The following is a 21,205-nucleotide window of genomic DNA, read 5'->3' as shown; positions in this document are numbered from 1 at the left end:
TTTACATTCAAAGAGCTGTTACAAGAAAAATTCTCCCATAAAAATTCCAATATGTTGTTAAAGTGGATTTTGGTTGTATCTTATTTATATCACACATAAGTCTGTTGCTTACTCTTTGTCATGTAAATTATAAATGTCTTTCCTAGTATTGCTTGCCTTAAACAGTCTTAAAAAATGTATCTGGCTGAATAATTGCCTGTCACAATATAATCTACAGAGTTGAAATATTTTTTCAACTTTAAATGCAAGACTAGGTACACCCCCCAGCCCTTGCCCAAATGTAATAGGTGAATAATAGAAAGTAAATGTCATCTGTTGCATTTAGTTGATTAACTGTCCCTTGTTTATGATTGTACAGCTGCTTTGTACAATGTAATGGTCAGTGTAGTACAGTAACAATACATTTTTAGTGGCATTATCAGCATTTGTAGAATATACTCACCATTATATTAACTAAAGCTGTATAAACATTTATTTTTTACGTGTGTGTTTAGATAACTGCATAAAAATGACTTTGTGTTTGGTCATAGTGAGACTTAAAGCACACTTTAGCAGAAAAATGAAGCCATTAAAAAAGAAATAAGGAGCTAGAATTAAGTAACCTTTGGTGCAGGGTACTAGAAAGTCAAGGGGATTGTTTACTTTTGAGTATATTTTATCATTTTATTTATTCTCAATATTTCCTGATAAGTTGTGATTTCACTGAGAGCTTCCCAAGAAGTAGAAGATTTTCCTAAAGCTTTTGTGCTACACTTTTTAAGTTCTTTCTTATTTATGCTTGCATATTAGAGAATTAAGAATTTGGGAAATAATTTTCATACTCTCTAATCAGTCATTTCAAGGACACTTTGACCCTGAGTTACAAGAATTATCTTTGAGATGATATGTTGAGAGTATTACTCAATTTCTTTCCTTTCATTCTATTTTTCCCCCTTCTTTAGTCCTTGCTCAGTAATGTTTCCAAAAAAGCAACCTTGGAAGGAATTTCTGAAGTAATTACCAGAGGCCCTAATCATTTTATTTTTATTTGAACAATGTAATAGAGTAGGGGAGTATCTAGTTGAGTACAACTTAGGTAATCCTGTTAGAATTTGGAGTTACTCTAAAGCTGTGACTAAATTTCATGTGTATAATATTTTAAGTCCTATCAAAAATGCAATACTGAAAATTGCAGACCACTTCTAGTAATAGCAAAGATTTATGTAACATTTTTGTTTTAAAAGTATGTTTATATATTGTTTCATATTATTTTCACCAAAGTGAACTGAGCTAGGCAGGTTAAGTATTATTCTCATTTTAGAGCCCAAGATCTAGGGCTTAAAAAACTTAGGCCAAAAAAAAAAAAAAAAGAGAGAGAAAGAAAAAGAAAGAGAATTTAGGCAACATATTTATAAGTAGTGAAGGTGGTATTAGAAACCAGAACTTTTCTTAGACTAATGCTCTGTTCAGTAGGATTCAAGTGCTTATAAAATTGGGGGGGGTCTCCTCTGGCTGGATTGGTAGGAAATTTTGATATTATTTTGAAAAAATAGAGGGAAAAATGTTTGTCTTGAACACCTTTCAGTCCTTAAAGACAAAACTTATTCTGGTACATCTTTTAGAACTGAATCTAGTGGGGAAAGTTCCTAGAGGGGTACAATTTTATGTCCCTGGGAGTTGGACAGAAAAAGTTCGTCTCTCCCATATATTCGGTTTAGAGTTAACTTTGGGTGTTTGGGCATTATCCTTTCAGGAGTGTTAAATTGTGTGTATGTGAGGGGACCAGTCTAGGTTCAGCAAGATGGTCCGATTTGGAGGAGGTAATGGCAAATCCACAGATGGTGCTGGTACTGTTTCTCTTTTTCTTATCATTGATGCTGAGAAATGGAGATTCTCTGATCATCTACTGGACAACTATACACAGAATTGATTCATTTTCTTCTAGGAACCTGTAGATGATTATTTGTATCCACTGAACTTCCTTCAGTTACACGATTATTTTCTGTTCCTCAGTTTTCGCTCTTCCTTCTATACTGCAGTGTTGTAAAAATAGTTATGTGGTGTTTGTTTTCAGGATGAACCCTTTTGTGTCTTATGGTGTGTTAACGTCTTCCCAATATAGGATTGACTCAGTCAGTGATGATACCCTTATCTTCACTTTGGAGTTTACCAACTGGAAGAGGCTTCCTCCAACTGTTGAGAAGATGCTCTCCACTCGTGCCTCAAACTCTTGGGCTCTGCAGCAACATATTGGTAAGAAAGTACAATTTTAAGCATGTTTTACTACTTTTTCTTCTCTTCCTCCTCTAGCTATGTTATAATTTTAAGCGACCAGAGTCAATGGAGAGCATACATTAAATTGGGCATCATTTGCATTTTCTTTATGTGGGGAAAGGATGGGGCTATGGTGGTAGTGATGGGGGTTGTAGTAATTTCCTTCAACAAAAGTCATATCTGATTTGGTAAGTTTAGCCTCAGGAACGGGTGTTTATTGATATTTTTATTTAATGGTATCCTTTTATTTCTAGTAAGGATTATATAAACAAAAGTGAGTCCTAAAATTGTTGTTAGTGTATATTTAGTTTGTGCTCAGAAAAATGCTGAACCTAATTTTCCTCTTAGGAGTGTGTGTGGATTTGTGTTCTCTCTTTAATAATTTGTCATCTCTAAAAGGAAATATTACCATCCCTTATTTATACCTGTTCTTACTGAATGCATGCCAGTGTGTTGGTATGATAAAACTGTCAAAGTGAGCTTGGTGAAAATTCTATGAATTGATTGATACTTTAAATGACTGTTTCAAAAGAAATTCTCAACTTCCTCTCACTAAATTTTTTTAAGCTAGTTATAAAAAAGCATACAGCAGAAGATTTTACACAAAGAAACCAGTTTAAGCTGAATATAATATATTGCCAAGTATTCCTATTTACTTATTCAGATTTATTTTACTTTAACTATATTTTGTTAAACAGATTATATGTCTTAAGTTGGGAAAATTATTTCTTCACTGCTATTTTTGCATGAAATGTAGCTCTTCATAAAACATGTTGAATAGGTTTTTAACAAGTGAACTTATGCATATGTAGAAATGTGTCTTGTAATTTCTTGCAAAATTACATTTAAGTAAATTTTTGCAATCAAAAACAGACATTCAGAAAAATATGCTCTTGAACTGAGGTGTATTCAAACTCTTAGAGAGTTTCTATTGAAGAAAAAAGTAATCTGTTTGGAGTCTGAGTCTTTTCATACAGAATTTCTTTAATGATAATGTTGGAAAACTCACTTGCATTTAATTCTTAATGTTGAAAATTGCATCTTCTTTTACTAATTATGTATCTGAAGCAGCAGAGAACAAATACCTATTCAAAAGAGATAGAATATGAGACAGTGGATTTTGGGAACAAAAGTCAAATGAGGGAGCATATGCCAAATGGGAAAATTATTGCAGTGTATCAATTAGTAAAGATATGTGAGAGTTTACTCTGAAGACTTTAACATATGGCAGGTTTGTCCAGATGAAGGTAAAACTTGTGCATGAGTACATTACCCTGCAGTGGAGTAAATCCATCAAGGGCTTCTTTATTTAATTAGGCACTAGGTAGAGCTTGTGTAGGGTAATAATCATTATCTCTAAGAGGATTTTATTTTGGCTGAAGATTTCCAGAAGTCTTTCTCAGAAGTACTAATGTAGCTGATGCTTTTCTGGCCAACTTCTCTAGCCCAGTCCTCTTTTCTTGGTTCCATTCCCATGTATACAGCTGCCCTTTGTACAGCTGCCCTTTGTATTTCCCACGTTTTGACATATCCAAAATGTGAACTTGTCGGTCGTTTTTCCAACTAGTTCTGCTGTTCCCTCTGTATCCTGGTTTGAGAAGTGGAATGGTTTGGAGCAATTGACCCAGAGTTGTGAGTTATTCTTGGCAACTCTTTGTTACTTGTTTCATCATGAGCAGTCTTGTTCGATAGGGATGATTTTGCACCTGCTACTTGGCAAGGTCTGCCAACATTTTTTTGTTGTCACAGCTGGTAAGGGGGCTCTTGTCATCTAGGGGGTATCGGTGAGGGATGCTGCTAAACATCCTACAATGTGCAGGGCAGACAAAGAATTAGCTGGACTCAAATGTCAACAGTGCTGAGTTTGAGAGACTGATCTACATTGTCCGGTTTTAGGAAGGCCTTTCAATTCCTATCATGGGAAGCCTTTTCAACCCTGTTCTTATTGCACACTACTTAGGAAAAGCTTGCATTCTTCCGGTTAGTTATACTGGTCTCTCAAGGTATACTTTACGGTTCTTCTTGTGCAGATAATGGGAGTTATTTAATGTCAGATTTTAGTTTAGTAAGGCTGAGGAAAAGACATGTCCATCTAGTCAGTTGTCTGAATTTCCAATAGTATTATGTTTTTCTTCCTTTCTTTAGTTCAAGGCTCTCTCTCAGTATACCCAGCTTCCCTTTTTGCCTTCAGTTTTCGGGACACCACATTTCTTTCTTTCGTTTTTTTTTTTCTTTTTCTTTTTTCGGTAGGGTCCAGGCCCAGAATGGAGCCTGACTCGAGGGTTGAACTCATGACTCTGAGATCAAGACCTCAGCTGAGATCAAGAGTTGGACACTTAACCAACCAAGCCACCCAGGCACCCTGACACTCCCATTTCTGTATATAAGTTATCTTTATTTGGATCTTTAGTTGTAGGATTTCTGGTGAGCAGAAACATGACCAGAAACAACACCAGTGGGAATGAGCCCAGAAAAACAACTCTTGACTACCTCTCAAATATATGACAGTCTTGTTTTTACCCACTTTCTCTAGTAACTTACCATAGTAGTAGAAACTACATTGTCAATATATTTCTTTAAATTTTTTTGGAAAAGATGCTTCTTGAAGCTCTACAACTATTAGTGAGCTCCTAGATAATTTCAGCTCCATAGCTTGTTAGGTATATTAGTGTCTATCTCAAGGAAAGGATTTTCTCCATTTTTTTTAAGGCCCTTTTCAAGTCTTGGAGATGCCATGTACTTGGTCAAAATTCTCCTTTCCTTACCTTTTTCCTCCATAAGAAAATAGCAAGTTGCTCTGGTAGTTTATAAATAAAAGGGACAGCTAGTCCCTTGCTGCTCATCTTTTAATCATGAAGTCAGATTTGTCTTCAAAAAGTTGTTTTTGTTTTTGCATGAGAAAGGAAATGTATACCAGGTAAAATTTACTGACTGTTCACAGCTTTAATGACAATTTTTAAATCATGTGCCTTATATATACACTTTATGTATACATCTTAGAAACATCATTTTAACCATGTAGTAGTAGACTTTTTTTTTTTTTTTAAGATTTTATTTATTTATTTGACACACAGAGAGAGAGATCACAAGTAGGCAAAGCAGCAGGCAGAGAGAGAGGGGGAAGCAGGCTCCCTGCTGACCAGGGAGCTTGATGTGGGGCTCGATCCCAGGACTCTGAGATCATAACCTGTGCCAAAGGCAGAGGCTTAACCCACTGAGCCACCCAGGCGCCCAGTAGTAGACTTCTTAATAAAAAAACTTGCCAATCCCTGACCAGCTGTCCAAGATAAAGTCTAAGTAATTACATTCTTAGAGATAAAAGCACTTGGCTTAGTTCATCCCCCTTTTAATGATCAAATATGTATAATTCTATCCAGAGTATTCTAAGAATCTGAATTCTACAAAGAATCTAAAAGGGCCCCAGGAAACTCTCTTTGTTGATCTATTCATTTCAGTGTTCTGCTTTGTTCAAAAAAGGATTTAAAGTAGTTTATACATGTATATTATCACAGAACAGTGAAGCAGAAGTAAAAAGAGAAAGCAAAAGAAAAATGAAAAGTAATATTGAGGATGGATCTAAAATGGAGTCAGGGAGAGCTTATAGATCTGAAACCTGTCTGTGGATAGGCTATAAGTTTGGCGCTGACTAGCCTCTCTAGTCATTGACACTAGGTTACAGAGATCATTATGTAAAACAAACTTGTTGCTCAGAAGTAGTATTCATGGATAGTTTTCTAGGCAATATCTTGGCAGCCATAGTTTCTTAGGACTTTATTTTACCAGTCTTCAATGTGGGCTCTTGCTATCATACCTAACTATAATTCAATAAAAGTAGATCTTCGGGGATCATTAGTACAGTGTCATCCAGATATTAAGGTATCTGTTGCTCTGACTTGACCAGGGCTGGATTTGTAATATCTGGAGGAGTGGATAACCTATATGTACTTCAGCAGTTCTTTCTAAATATATCTTTCAATTCCATTTCTTTAAAAAATTTTATTTATTTAAGTAATATCTACACCCCACACGGGGCTCAAACTCATGACCCCAAGATCAAGAGTCACAGGCTCTTCTGAATGAACCAGCCAGGCGCCCCTCAACTCAGTAGTAGTAATAATAGTCGTAGTTAATGAATCTAAAATTACGCTACTTAAGAAGGATCTGTGTGCAGCTATTTTATGTTGCAGGTTGAGTTAAGAACATATTTTTAAGAGGTAGTTGAGCTCCAAAGCAGAAGCAAAACAAAAACGGAACATAAAGGTTGATTTGTGATAGGTTAAGTGTTCTGTTTGTGAAATCCAAAGAACATTATGAGAACTCCTTGCTAAATATGGTGGGCTGAGCAAGTATCCACAACCAGCGTTTCCTCTGAAACTTTGAGCAGTACTTCAATCTTCGGAGCAATCCTCAGGTACTCTTCATGACAAACCCCTGCCTGCAGTAAGTACACCAAACTGACAACATGTAGCACCTTATTTTAAGAGATTGTTACATTTGCATTTTAAAAAATTGAGGAATAACTACCAGAAACAATTTAAATTTAGCAATGGCTTATCTATAATCCTTTCTGCTACTATTTTTCCCCCCAGCTTTATTGAAATATAGTTGATGTATATAACATTGTGTAAGTTTGAAGTATACCCTTTTGGTAATAATTAACTAGCATTCCAGTTGTCTACTCAAGCCATTTCTAGTTTAAGGTAATAAAATGTATTCAGTTTTTTTTTTTTTTTTTTTTTAAAGATTTTATTTATTTATTTGTCAGAGAGAGAGAGAGAGAGCGAGCACAGGCAGACAGAGTGGCAGAGTGAGAAGCAGGCTCCCTGCGGAGCAAGGAGCCCGATGTGGGACTCGATCCCAGGACGCTGGGATCATGACCTGAGCCGAAGGCAGCCGCTTAACCAACTGAGCCACCCAGGCGTCCCAAAATGTATTCAGTTTTAAAAGAACATTTTTCTGTTATCTATAGCAACAGCATATATTTTATGCAAAAGGTGAATCTCATTTCTTGAAGGTACATCTTTCAAGATATATATATTTTTATTTATTTTTTTTTTTTTTAAAGATTTTATTTATTTATTTGTCAGAGAGAGAGAGAGAGCGCGCGAGCGAGAATAGGCAGACAGAGTGGCAGAGGGAGAAGCAGGCTCCCTGCGGGGCAAGGAGCCCGATGTGGGACTCGATCCCAGGACGCTGGGATCATGACCTGAGCCGAAGGCAGCCGTCAAGATATATATATTTTTAAAAGTTATTGATTTATTTACTTTGACTAATCTCTACACTAACGTGGGGCTCAAACTCCTGACCCTGAGATCAAGAATACCATCCATGCTTTACTGAGCCGGCCATGTGCCCCTTAAGATGTATCTTTTGTAGCATTAAGTTACTTGTTAAAAAGATGGGAGGTGTGGCACAGCCTTGTTTCAGGCTAATGGAGAGTTTTAACTCTTGTGCTACTTTGTCTCTCATGGTAGTGACATGTCCATATCCAAGGAAAGGTCAATAAAAGCTACAAATAGTATAGTGGTGTATTTGGTAATGAGTATTTATACAAATGCTGTGTGGTGGAATTGCTCAACTAAAACCTACCTGCTTCTTATTTTAAATACTAATGAGCAAAAGTCCAACTTGCAGTTTTCAGATAATTACGTTCAGTAAATTGAAAGGTCTAAATTTGGTAGGGATCAGGAAAATATTTGGAGTAGAGTTGTTCTTTTAAAACGACAGGAAAAATGGTGTATTATATAGGACCATGCCCATAGAATTAATAAAGCTCCATATTTGGTGAGACTCAGAAGCCACTATTCACGGTGGTTTTCAACTCTAGAGGCATTTCCTCTGGTTTGAGGCATTATCACTAAGAACCCCAACAGTAATTGCCTCTCATCTTGAAAAATTAAACGTGTGATCTTCTATTTATAGAGTAGGAAACTTGACCTCCAAGATTCCAGCCATATTGTTGGCCTTTATAACTCTAGCAGAATCATGCCTTGATTAACAATGTCCTAAAGACTGCCCTTATTGTTAGATTTAAGAGCCAGACTTAGTTCTGTTTTTTTTTTAATGAGGAATTTATATTTAACTTAAAATTTTAACAAGATTCCATCTGCCCATTTATAATTTTAGCTTCACACAGTCTCTTACTAATCCAAGTACAGCATTGCATAGCATTTCTTACTAATCCACATGGCTCTCTGTGTGTGTGTGTGTGTGTGTGTGTGTGTGTGTGTGTATGTGTGTGGTGGGGAAATTCTTGCTAAACTAGGTACTAATGGGTTGTAGCTATAGTTGCTGGGGTATTTTGCCATTAAAACTGTTCTGATGTTGTCAATAGTCTGTTGGTAAGCTAAGAGAGGAGAAAATGTTGCCCTAGAGCAATTACAACAGAATTTTTAATGATTTAAAAAAAAATTTTATTTATTCATTTGACAGAGTGATAGAGTGAGAGCACAAGTAGGCAGAGCAGCAGGCAGAGGGGGAGAGAGAAGAAAGCTCCCTGCTGAGCAGGGAGCCCTAGGCGAGGCTGGATCCCAGGACGCTGGGAGTCGAAGTCAGACACTTAACCAACTGAGCCACCCAGGCGCCCCTAAAACAGAATTTTTAAAAAGTATTCCAGGTATTACATCATCAGTATTATTTGAAAGACCATCTTACTCCTCCTGCTTATGTACTGTGTTGGATATGTGCACAGGCAGATTCCGGGGACAGCTGTATCCCAATTAAAAAAAAAAAAAAGTTATTTTCTAGACCCAAAATATCTATGTTAGGGTGGAAAGCCAATTAGAATAGAAGCTTTAGCTCCTGATAGCTTGTTCATTTGAGAATTTTTAAATCATTCAATCTGTAATTTTAGTTAGTTACAAATACGGACCACAGGCAGAAGTCTTCAGTGAAGAGAAGCTATCATGTAAGTATTTCTGTAGGTGGACATTTACAAATCTTGCTGTTTATATCCATTAATTCCTTAGTGAGTGGATTCTTCAATTACATGTTGGCTCTGTGTTAGACACTGACAGAATTTATGAATGAAGAAATAAAGTGAGCATAGTTCTTTAGTGCAGTGACTAAGGGAATGATGATGCCAGGTCATGGCAGAGGCTTAACTTGTTTTATAGATTAAAGGGTCTCAGTTTGTAAAAACAATAGCATTAAAGATTTGATTAGATAAAAGTGATTATTTATGTAATAAGATTTCAGATAAGCCAGAGGGAGATGGAATTAGCCTTAAAAAGGCCGATCTCTTAGAGAGAAGAAGAGCAATGAAGCTGGTGTGGTTGGAGATAAGTTTATAGTTGGAGAACTAGGCGTCAGAGAGAATGGGCCCTGAAGGCCTCCTGTTTCACTTTGAAGTAGGAAGGAAATGGCGCTGAGAAGACTTAAGTGACAGTGGGGTGGGAACCAGATGTTTGAGAATGGTGGTTGTGGGAAATGAATGAGGGACTAGGAAAGGAGGTCCCATGCAAACTTACAGACCTGGTAGAGGTTGCAAATGGTACTAGCTCGTATGATTATGGGATCATTTTTTCCCAGCATCGATTCTCTTTCTCCGTGTTGAAGTGCAGAAAGAGAGTGGTTAGATTGGTCCTGGGGATTGTCAGAGCCTTTAGAGAAGAACTGAGGATGATAAAATAATATAAGTGATGGGCCTCCTGGAATCCAGTCTGAATAGGAAAGGACATGAAAAAGGAAGGGATCTGATAGACCAGTGGTAGGAAGAGTCTGGGGACCTGAGGTCTCCATGATACTAAAGATTGAGTGTACTGGCAGTAAGGGAGCACAGAGTCTGGAAGGACAGGCGATAGTATATGCTGGAATTTAAAGACAGAAAACCATAGGTCTGGAATTGGTGCAGAACCATGAGAATGCTCCATTTGCCTCCTAGACTTTGTGGTAGGTGTGACAGGGGTGGAAGAATGAGAAAATTCTGTGTGAGAAATTGGTCAAGGAAGTAATTTCCCAGCGAAGATCAGGCTTCTGTGAGGACAGAGGTGGAGAGAGTTTTCTCTACAGAGTTCTAGATGTAGGTGAGTTTGTTTATGGTAGAATGGGGTATCCCGAAAACTTTATGGAATAGTTTAGAGGCAGTTAAAATTTGCTTTATAATATTGAGTCTCATTTTTTCCTCTTGTCTCAGATTACTGTGTTATAATACCCTAAACAGGGTAGGGTAATGAAGAATGTATTTTTCTAGGAGATTCTAAGACCATGATTCATTTTTTATTTTGATAACCACCGGAAATTGCTTAGGCTAGATGATTTTAGTAACTTGCAAATATTCTAGGCTCCAGAGAGGCATTCTAAAGGTGTAAAAGAGGAAGATGAAATTGCTTATCAATTTGTCTTTTCTCTACTAGTGATGTAGTTGTAAGAATTGAATTTTTATCTCTCCCCTACCCCAACTGAACACACATGGCCCAATGCTTTGTACTTATGTTTCCACATGGGTTAGAAAAATGTTTTTTGGAAAATCTGTGTAAGAATGACTACTGATGGTTGGGGCATCTGGGTGGCTCAGTTGGTTAAGCAGCTGCCTTTGGCCAAGGTCATGATCTCGGGGTCCTGGGATCAAGCCCCACATCAGGCTCCCTGCTCAGCAGAGAGCCTGCTTCTCCCTCTCCCTCTGCCTGCTGCTCTGCTTACCTGTGCTCTCTATCTCTCTAATAAATAAGTAAAATCTTTAAAAGAAAAAAAAAAAAGAATGACTACTGATGGGGCAGCTTACTTTTCTGCAGATGTTAGGAAATGGAGATAACATGAAATGAATTTATTACATCATTAATAGACTAATACAGGAAAGGAGTTGAAATGCGAATAGAACAAAGTAGTACTGTGGTGGTTAACTTCCTAAAAATATGACTTTTGAAATATATTAGAGTCTTTGTGTAGTACTTTATAGTGTGATGGGAGTGACCACAGTAATTGTTTATACAAATAGAGGTTTGCTCATTCTCCTATGATGCAGTATTTAAGAGTCCTTGAACTTGAAGATGGATTATATACTTTTTTTCCTCTAAAATACCACTGTTCTGATTTTTCTTAATCTTCTTTTTCTTGGTGATAAATAGGTATCAGTAGTATGAATCCTAGTGCATATTTTCTAAAAATTCTCTTGATTTAAGGTAAAGGTGATATTTTAACTGAGTGAAAAAGAAACCACTTTCTGAAAGAAAGCTTTGCTTGGGAAGATAATTCTGAAAACAGATACTAGAAAGTACTTCTATTGTTAAGTGATTTTCTTGCCAAAAACAATGTGTGTCACCTAGAAAAACTCTCATATTGATGCATTTAAAATACTTAGAAACCGTTTTCTTGGGTTTTGAATGTAGAGAAGCAAAACTTTCTAATTAGCAAAACTTTGTAGAGAAGCAAAACCTTCTAATTAGCTTATAAACTGGTAACAGAAAAAATAGGAATTTATTGGATAAATTTTGATAAGAACTTTTGCATAATTAGTAGGTGGGATCAGATAGTATCCTGATTAGTTCAACTAAGCTACAATGTATTCCTCCCATTTGGACCTCATAATTTTATAAGATTTTTTTATCTAATATCTACATATCTAATATCTAATATCTAATAGCTACATCAGCCCTTATATCCAAATATTGAAATAAACTGGACCTAGAGCCAAATCTTGGAATTGCCAAGTTACTAAGAATTAAATTTGTAAAGCTTAGTCAATCACCTCACTCTTGTTAAAATATTATTCATATTAATATTTTTGTAAAAGTAAAAAAAGGTTTTATACCTCTAATAAACATTTTTAAAAAGTATTTCTTATTTTAGCTTATTTTTAAAATTTTATGTGTTTTATGATACAGATATTGTTAACCTAATAGTATATACATATGCATATGTAATTAAGTATTTACACATTGGGGTTATGTACTCAAAGACTTTTCCCTCATTGAGTGTGCAGTCAAAACATTTGGGGAATCACTAGATTAGATGGTGTCTAGGATTTGTATGTTATTGTATAGTTTATAAAATGCTTTTGCAAATGTGTTCTAACCTGAACCTCATCAACAGCCTTTCAATGCAGAGAGGTGTTATCATGTCCATTTTATAGATGAGGCATTATGCCCATGCCCATTATGCCCAGAGGAAGAACTCAAGGTCAAAGTATTTAAATGACTTGTCCAAGGTTATACAACTTGTTAATAATGGCTTCTCAATTCCAGACAGGTCTTTTTACTATATGGTACTATTTCCATTCATTTTGTTTATTGCTCTTCTATTGGTCATTCCCCATGTTTTGATTTCCTGCCCTAATCTTTCTGTTATTTATTTATTTTTTTTCAGAACCCTCAGGTAATTGCTTTTTGTATGTTGTCCAGAGTTTTTGGTTGTAATCAGTGAAAGGGAGAGAGACTATACTAGTAAATTAAGAAAGTCTGGAAACAAAGAATGGAAGCCAACCAGAAAGACAGTATATTCATGATGGAAATATAAATTGTACTAGATGGCCCAGAAATCAAATGAATGCATCTAATGTGGAAAACCATGTAGAGGAACCATAGAAATATAGTCCAGGCAGATAGATCATTTAAATATTGGCATGAGGGCAGGCTGGAGGTGATTGGTTGTGGAAAATATAGATAGTGGGTATGTATGATGTACATGTAGTTCTGTGCTATAATAAGGTTGGCATTAATAAGCATAATGAATTAAGAATTGTGGAGTTTAGTTTTACCATGTTTTGTCTTAGTAAAACTTCATAGAACATGTAGCCTTCTATTTTCAATGTTCTGTTAGTACATATAACAAAAAGAACAAAATTGAATAATTCTGTATAGGAATGAAAGGTTAAATGTTGTTTGCTACTGGATGTATAGATAAACTAGGTTTAATATACTAGAGTGATTGGGTCAGAAAAGTGACTTAAAATTATAGTATGGTTTCAAACATCATTTTCTAGGCTACGATCAGTGCCATAATCCAAGAAGACCCACATGTATTTAACAAATTAAAATCTGGTTTTAACAGATTTTCATGAAAGTATGTTTTTACATATGTAGAGCTTCTGGGCTATTTCCCTATTATAAATTCAAGACATAGCTTGATCTTCTATCAGCCTAGTGGTAACACATCTGGAAATACCACGCATCACTAAAACTTCCATAGGAATTTTAAGAGCTTTGATATATGCATATATTGCATATATGACTATAAAGTTCCCTTAGTATTCACTGGCATATTAAACTAAGATGTTACTGAGGTGTATATTATTGTCTGTGTTAATAATCTGCAGATGAAAGATTCCCTTCAGTTCAAGTGAATATAGTTCTTCCCTCTCAGTGTTCATGGTGCCATTGATCTATTGTGCTCACAATAGGAGAAAAACCAAAATGGTACAATTAGAATTGTAACCAATCTCAAGTAACTATATGCCTTAAAAAAAAAAAAATGAAATGGAAAGATCTTCAGAAACCTAGGATAGTTTCAGTGGCTTAGAAGATGTTAGAGAACTATTTTGGGTTTTTCAAACTTCAAGGAACCCTAGACTTGGAGTCAAATCACTTGGATCTAATATCTGCTCTTCTGTTGATGTATACACTGTCAACATGGGCAAGTTACTTAAACTTCTCATAGTAGATGTGTGCTGGTCCCGGGGGGCTTGATCACAAATGATTAAGTTTCCACATACATATTACATACACATACATATACACACAAACAAACAAATAAATGGTTTCTTTAGCTTTGAAGATAGTGGGGTGGGGTAGTCAGATGGCCTGGAAAGGCTTATTGGCAGGAGGCTGTGGGGCAGCCAGAGGAGATCTCCTCAGCCTGAAGAGTTTGTAAGTTGGTGATTTGTCAAGTCAGAGAAGCTGGCGAGGCATTGAGAATCCTTTAGCCGCAGGCGGGCCACTCTCCCAGGTTCTACAGCCATCCTTCACTTTCCTTTTGGGTGTGTAATAAGGCTCTGTGTCAAAGGATTTGCAGAAAGAAGAGATTTCAATTGAATAAGATGCATATTAAACCCCTACTGAATATAAGTAAAAATTCTCCTAACCAACCTCACTGTAACTCACATATTCCGATCTTGTCACTTCGTCTGTCAGTCCCACCCGACCATACCCATGGTTTGCTTAGTGTTTGCAGCAGACAGCCTACTTTCTAGTATGCCTGTGTGCTGGTGTTCATACAGGCTGAGTTGTGTGCTTCTCAAGAATCAATTATGCTTGTTTCCAAAGCTTTTATGACATTTGTACATACCCGTTGGCCTTAGGCCCAATTATTGTTCCTATCTCACTGCGTGAGAGGGCTTCTTTATTATGTAATAGTTCAACATGGTTAACCTACGCATTGAAGTTGAACCCACTTACTCACTTGGAAAACTGTGGGCTTTGCAGTTTGGGCATGCTTTTTGTATGTATTCCTGCTTATCTCTGTGTTGCTCTCCTCACCTGTGTTTTCCCATCTTAGAAGTGAGAAAAGGATTCTTCCTTTAAGTTTGCAGAATAGGGTAAAATTTAAACAAGATATAGATATAGAAACACTAGAAATAAATGTGCTATGTATTGTAGATGCTGTAGTCCTGCTGTCTGTAATGGGGAGTCTATGAGTTATGGTTTAAGAAAATTCTCATCTTTCCTTAGATTTTCTTAGATTCAGGATTATGTACCAAATCAGGTAACTCCTTAGCTCTTCTTATTTGGCATTTTGAAAAACCATGGTTTGAGGAGTTTCCCACACTCTTAATAGACTACATTTAAGCCAGTAAGCTTAAAGTAAAATGTTAGATGATGGATTAACTTCAGTGGTTTGGAAGGTGTTGAAGATACTAGAAAATCATAATGGCAGGTCCTAAAGGGTATTAGTTTACAGAACACTTGACTTGGAGTCAGACCAGCTGGTCTGATATCAGCTGGGTTCCTGATAGTACTTGCCTCTGCTGTTCTGATCCTGGTCTGTTAATCATTATTACATTTCATGAGGGTTTATTGAGAATTTCTTAGACTAATAAAAGACTTTAGATTTGATGGGGCGCCTGGGTGGTTCAGTGGGTTAAGCCTTTGCCTTCGGCTCGGGTCATGATCCCAGGGTCCTGGGATCGAGCCCCAAGTCAGGCTCTCTGCTCGGCGGGAAGCCTGCTTCCCTTTCTCTCTCTGCCTGCCTCTGCCTACTTGTGATCTCTCTCTGTCAAGTAAATAAATAAAATCTTAAAAAAAAAAAAAGACTTTAGATTTGATTCACACATAAAACCTATAGTTGTTTTTAATACTCTCAGTTTCTATGGACATTAGCTTCTTTTTTTTTTTTTAAATTTTATTTATTTGTAAGAGAAAAAGCATGCAAGCACAAGCAGGGGTAGCAATAGAGAGAGAGGGAGAAGCAGACTGTCTGCTGAGCCGGGAGGCCGATGTGGGGCTCCATCCCAGGCCCCTGAGATCACGACCCAAGCCAAGGGCAGACACTTAAATGACTGAACCACCCATGAACCCTGACATTAGTTTCTTTAGTTAACACTTCTCATCTTAGAAAATGAGATGCTATCTTAACAATTCTTAAGTAAGTACCTCTGTATTGTCCCTTAGTTGGCAATTAGCTTTTGGCAGCAGTAGTTTTAAGTGTGCGTGCATGCTTTGGGGTCATAGGCACTTGAGTTTGAATCCTGGTTCTACCATGTACAAGATGTATAACCTTTGGAAAGTTATCTAATCCTCTTAAACCTGTTTTCTTACCTCTATAGGTGTGTGATAGTATATACCTCATAGGGTTAATGAAGATAGATAATGTTTGTGAAGTGTATGGGCATGTGACATAGCAGGTACTCAGTAAGTGCTCCTTTCCTCTCTATGTCAGTTGTAAATTTGCATTCTGTGTCATGGATAAAAAGAGGAAAACTGCAAATTACTTATTTATTCACTTGATGTGATCAGTCTAGAGACCATTTGCAATAAAACAGAGTCAGAGGGATATGGTAGTTGCTGCTGTAAGTTTCTATCATTTCTAAAATTAGTTCATCCATTTTTTTTTAAAGATTTTATTTATTTATTTGACAGAGATCACAAGTAGGCAGAGAGGCAGGTAGAGAGAAGGGGGGAAGCAGGCTCCCCGCTGAGCAGAGAGCCTGATGCGGGGCTCAATCCCAGGACCCTGCTATCATGACGTGAGCTGAAGGTAGAGGCTTTAACCCACTGAGCCACCCAGGAGCCCCTTGCCACATATTTAGAATGTGAACGTTTAGTTTTATATGACCCTGAAACTGACTTTTCAATGTGTGGCCAGCAACTGGAAAGAGAGGAACTGTAAGGGTGTAAAAAGAATAAAAGGAATAAATAAAGTTTGTTGTGGTCATCCCCACCCAACAAATCTTTCAAAAGTAAGCTAAGTAACATATGCTTTCTCTTTTGCTACAAAGAATTGGAAAGATTTTAAAAAGAAAATTTAAAAAAATTTCATCTTTCCTTTTTTTGTTTCTCCAGCCTCTGTTCCACCCCTCACCCACCTTTGCCGTTTGGAAATTCGGTCCAGTGTAAAACCAGAACACCTACGATCTGACGGTTTTATCTGTCAGTTGCCACTTCCCAGAAGCCTACATAATTATTTGCTCTATGCAGAAGTTCTAAGGATGAATGAAATTCCAGAATTGGCAGTTACTCAAGATGGAGAAGTCAGCAGTGCTACTTAATGCAGCTCATGTCTTACTCTGAAAACCACCAAAACAAAGAGCCATGCAGTACAAATTCTTCATGATTTTATAGTCATAAAATTTTTGTTTGTGTGGTTGGTTAGGTTTGTGGGGGGCAATAGTTACATGCAAATGTTTACAATTGGGCTTCCTGGTTAAAAAAAAAATACCGTTAACCTCACTTATGTTACTTTATCACAGATTCATCACCAGCACATTTTCATGTTGTAGATTCATTTACCTAACATTTTTTGCTTTATTCTGTTAATGAACTGTGATGCTGCTTCTAGTGTTAACCATGGCATATTTCCGCTTATGATTCTGTGTTTGCCTAGGGCTAGGAGCTTAGAAAGAAATACATAAAACTGTCCTGGAAGTGTACACACAATGGGGTTGAATCTATTATTATTATTATTATTTTATTTGAGGTTGACTATCTTTTATGTTTATAAAAAACTTTTATATTCCATTCTCATCTCTTAATTCAGTCAGTTTTATGAAGAATTTCTTCTCATTGGCTTTTCACAGATAAACTCAGGGGAGAACTTTTTTTTCTTTAAAGAATATAGAAAATGAATAATTTTGCTGTTATTGTTGGTTCCCCCCCCCAGTTCCTTGATACTCTCTTTGACTGAAAGAAACTCCCATTTCTGCAAAAGCAAGACCAGACTAAACTCTGAAATAGGCTCAGTTGGAAAAAATTAGGTCAGTACTGAAATAAAGAAGCATTTTACCACATTTAGAATACAAATCAGGAGACTGAGAGGAGCATTTCTGTGGCACCATCTTTAAAAAAAGAAACCTATGTATTTCTGAGTCACTTAGTATCAAACAAAACATTCGAGTTCCATTCAGCCTCCAAATCTAAGGGCAGCTTTGATCCTATGATGCAGTGATTGCCAGTTATATTAATATTACAACGTTCTTCCTTTTTATTATCTAGATAGGTTATCACATGGTCCTTGATCGTATGAAATTTGGACCTCAGAATTCTAGGTTAATGAGACACCACCTCATTGGTTTTACAGATGCTCAATATAAATCTATGGTCAGAGAGAACTAATCATTGGATCAGGTGAGCTGTGGTAATATGCTGTTGGGGCCAACCTTAAAGTTTATGAAAGCATTACTGTCATGATAGACAGCTAGAAAGTGGGTCCACAGGAGGGCAGGTCTTCTGTCCTAATGGGATCCTGTGGCTTGAAATAGATGGGAGTGTGTCAGCCAGGCCATCCCTGATAGGCCTTTGCTATTTGATAAAAGCAGTGATGAAGACCAAATAATGGAGCATTGTTAAGGTCCAGAGGGACAACTGAACTTGGTGCAGATTAGAGCTATAGTTGCTGCCTGTGGGTGGAGATGGTGTTTGAATGTGGGTATACAGCAGAAATAAATGTAGATGTGGAAAACCAGGTGGAAATTCTGATACTTAATAAAGAAATTTCAAGAATGTATGTACTGTGTAGTAATTTTTAAATGTTGTTCTAATCTTTATTTTTCCAAACCCTAGGTCTGCGATTTTGAACATAACTGGTTTATTATTAGGGCCAAATGCACATAGAATGTTTCATTTGAGGGTGAGTCTTCTCATGTGTTTTTGTTCATGTTCAAATGTGTAGTAAAAATTAAACTATCCATAACATCATTTAGATCTTGTTCTTAAAAATCTGAAAATGGATATTTCAGAGACATTTAAAAGACCCTGCTAGGGGCGCCTGGGTAGCTCAGTGGGTTAAACCTCTGTCTTCTGCTCAGGTCATGTTATCAGGGTCCTGGGATCGAGCCCTGCATTGGGCTCTCTGCTCAGTGGGGAGCCTGCTTCCCGCTCTCTCTCTGCCTGGCTCCCTGCTTACTTGTGATCTCTCTCTCTCTGTCAAATAAATGAATAAAATCTTTAAAAAAATAATAAAAGACCCTGCTATTTAAAACATAAATAATTTTACTTACTGTATAAAATATGTCTTTCTTTTAGATTACTTTATAATAAAGTATTTATGATTTCTATGACTTACAACAAAGATTCAGTGAGAAATCTGAAGGTATTAACAGGTAGTGACTTATAGTTACCAGATATTTTTTATTAAGATTTTATTTATTATGGGCACCTGGGTGGCTCAGTTGTTGAGCGTCTGCCTTCGGCTCAGGTCATGATCCCAGGGTCCTAGAATAGAGCTCTGCATCAGGCTCCCTGCTCTGCAAGGGGCCTGCTTCTCCCTCTCCCACTCCCCCTGCTTGTGTTCCCTCTTTTGCTGTCTCTGTCTCTCCCTGTCAAACAAATAAATAAAATTAAATTTTAGAAAAAGATTTTATCTATTTAAGAGAGTGAGTACAGGAGAAAGCACAAATGGGGGAGGGGCAGTGGGAGAGGAAGAAGCAGAATTCCTGCTGAGCGGAGAGCCCAACGTGGGGCTCCATCCCAGGACCCTGGGACCACAACCTGAGCCGAAGGCCGACACCTAATTAACTGAGCCACCCAGCCACCCCTATAGTTATCAAAATGATACCTCTGGTTAATGAGAACCGTAAGTCCTGCCCTATATGCACAGTGATGCTATAATACTCTCCATTTTTATTTTTTATTATTTTTAAAATATTCGTGGTTTTGTTTTTTTAATACTCTCATTTATTTTTTTTTTAAGATTTTATTTATTTGACAGAGAGAGAAAGGGAGAGAGAGCGAGTACAACAGGGGGAGCATCAGGCAGTGGGAGAAACAGGCTCCCTGATGATCAGGGAGGCTGATGTGGGATTCCATCCCAGGACAGGATTATGACCTGAGCTGAAGGTAGATGAGTAACAGACTGAGCCACCCGGGTGCCCTTAATACTCTGCTTTTAAAGTCACAGTGAGTCTCAGGAAAAACCTTATAGTACCATAGTTCTTTAATGGTGGTGCTTATTACTAGAACTGGATGCAGTTTTAATAACAGTTGTCAAGATTTCACACACGCACACGCACACACACACACACACACACACACTCCTTTGTTATCCTTTAAGTTTATATCCTGTTGCTGCTTCCTGTCATAGGATATTTTTCCATGATCATTTGATGGCACAGTGGTAACCTGAACATTGTTTCTTTATATTTCTATCTCCTTTTTGCCAAGTAGCGAGTGTCTTGATGTGCTCCTTGCTGGTGGCTCTGGTTCCCAGAGATGAGTTACACTCCTCTTGTGTTCCGTCACCACCCATGTCAGTGATAAACCTTGTAGGCAGCCTAAGTGGCATATTTATGTCACATCACCTGTTGATATCTCTAACTTCAGATCTGTTCTTTCAACCTAAGTCCATCCGTAAATCTGCATGAAAATTGTGATGTTTTATAGATTTTCAAGTATTATATCAGGTATAGCTTGAAAACATGAGTATTTTTCACTGATTACTGCTAAAATTCTAGTATAATTTTGTTGGTCCTCAAAAATGTATCATGAATAATAACTAGTACAAATGTAAATAACCACGTCTTCTCTGAAAAGTAGACTTGGTAGTTCCATGAGCATGGGATATAGAAAGAAGTTGAGAAAATCCACCTAAAAGTTTGCCTTTCTCTTCTATACACCTTTGTATTCTCAGAGATATATTCCCCTAATTACATTTCTTCATTAGTCATAGAAATATTTGAAATGGAACTTCCTGTACAGTTTTTTTTTTTTTTTTTTTTTTTTTACCAGCAGGTACCTAGTGCTATTGTGGAAAGATTTTAAGTTGCCAGTGAGGTTGCTAGTAATGTGACCATTTTCAGTTTTATGATCAAGTGTTTTGTTTATAATTACTATTTTAAAAGATTTTATTTATTTGAGAGAGAGAGAGAGCACGAGTGGAGGGGAAGGGCAAGGGGAGAGGGAAAAGGCAGGCTCCCCACTGAGCAGGGAGCCTGATGTGGCGCTCAGTCCCAGGACCCTGGGACCATGATCTGAGACCAAGGCAGATGCTTAAAGTACTGAGCCACCCAGCTGCCCCTATGATCAAGTATTTTAGATCTAACAATTTAAAAGAATAGCCAGTAAAACTGTACACTGCCTTCTTCCCGTTTCATGAGTTCATCCTTTGTAAAAGCAAATGGAGGCTCGACGCTGGCTTCATACAAATATTCAATTTAAAGAGGATCTCGAAGCTAGAGGGATCTCTAGAGCTTTTCCTGTGAGCTGGGAACATGATAATAGTACCATGGGTACTGTTATTTCCCCTGAATTTCTTGTATTAGAGCACTTCCCTCCTCCCTTCTCTCGTATCCCAAGCAGCCAGTCACATATAACTGAGTATCAAGACTAACGTATAGAAGAGAGCCCATAGCAAGTGACTCCATCACTTA

General features: G+C 37.2%; 1 protein-coding gene across 4 annotated transcripts in view; it reads left to right on the top strand.

Moving 5' to 3' along the window:
- ASB3 (ankyrin repeat and SOCS box containing 3) overlaps nt 1-18,365 on the top strand; it is a 108,824-nt gene extending 90,459 nt beyond the window's left edge. For all 4 annotated transcript variants that reach the window (XM_080813002.1, XM_080813005.1, XM_080813004.1 and 1 more), the window contains 2 exons: nt 2,102-2,232; nt 16,686-18,365. In XM_080813002.1, the coding sequence (XP_080669128.1) occupies nt 2,102-2,232; nt 16,686-16,891 (337 nt within the window). In that variant the 3' untranslated portion in view covers nt 16,892-18,365. The remainder of the gene's footprint in view (nt 1-2,101; nt 2,233-16,685) is intronic.
- The last annotated feature ends 2,840 nt before the right edge of the window (nt 18,366-21,205 follow it).

This window comes from Martes martes (genome assembly GCF_963455335.1).
Source record: "Martes martes genome assembly, chromosome: 9".
NCBI lineage: Eukaryota > Metazoa > Chordata > Mammalia > Carnivora > Mustelidae > Martes > Martes martes.
Note: the sequence above shows the minus strand (reverse complement) of the source record. Positions and strands in the feature narration are given on the sequence as shown.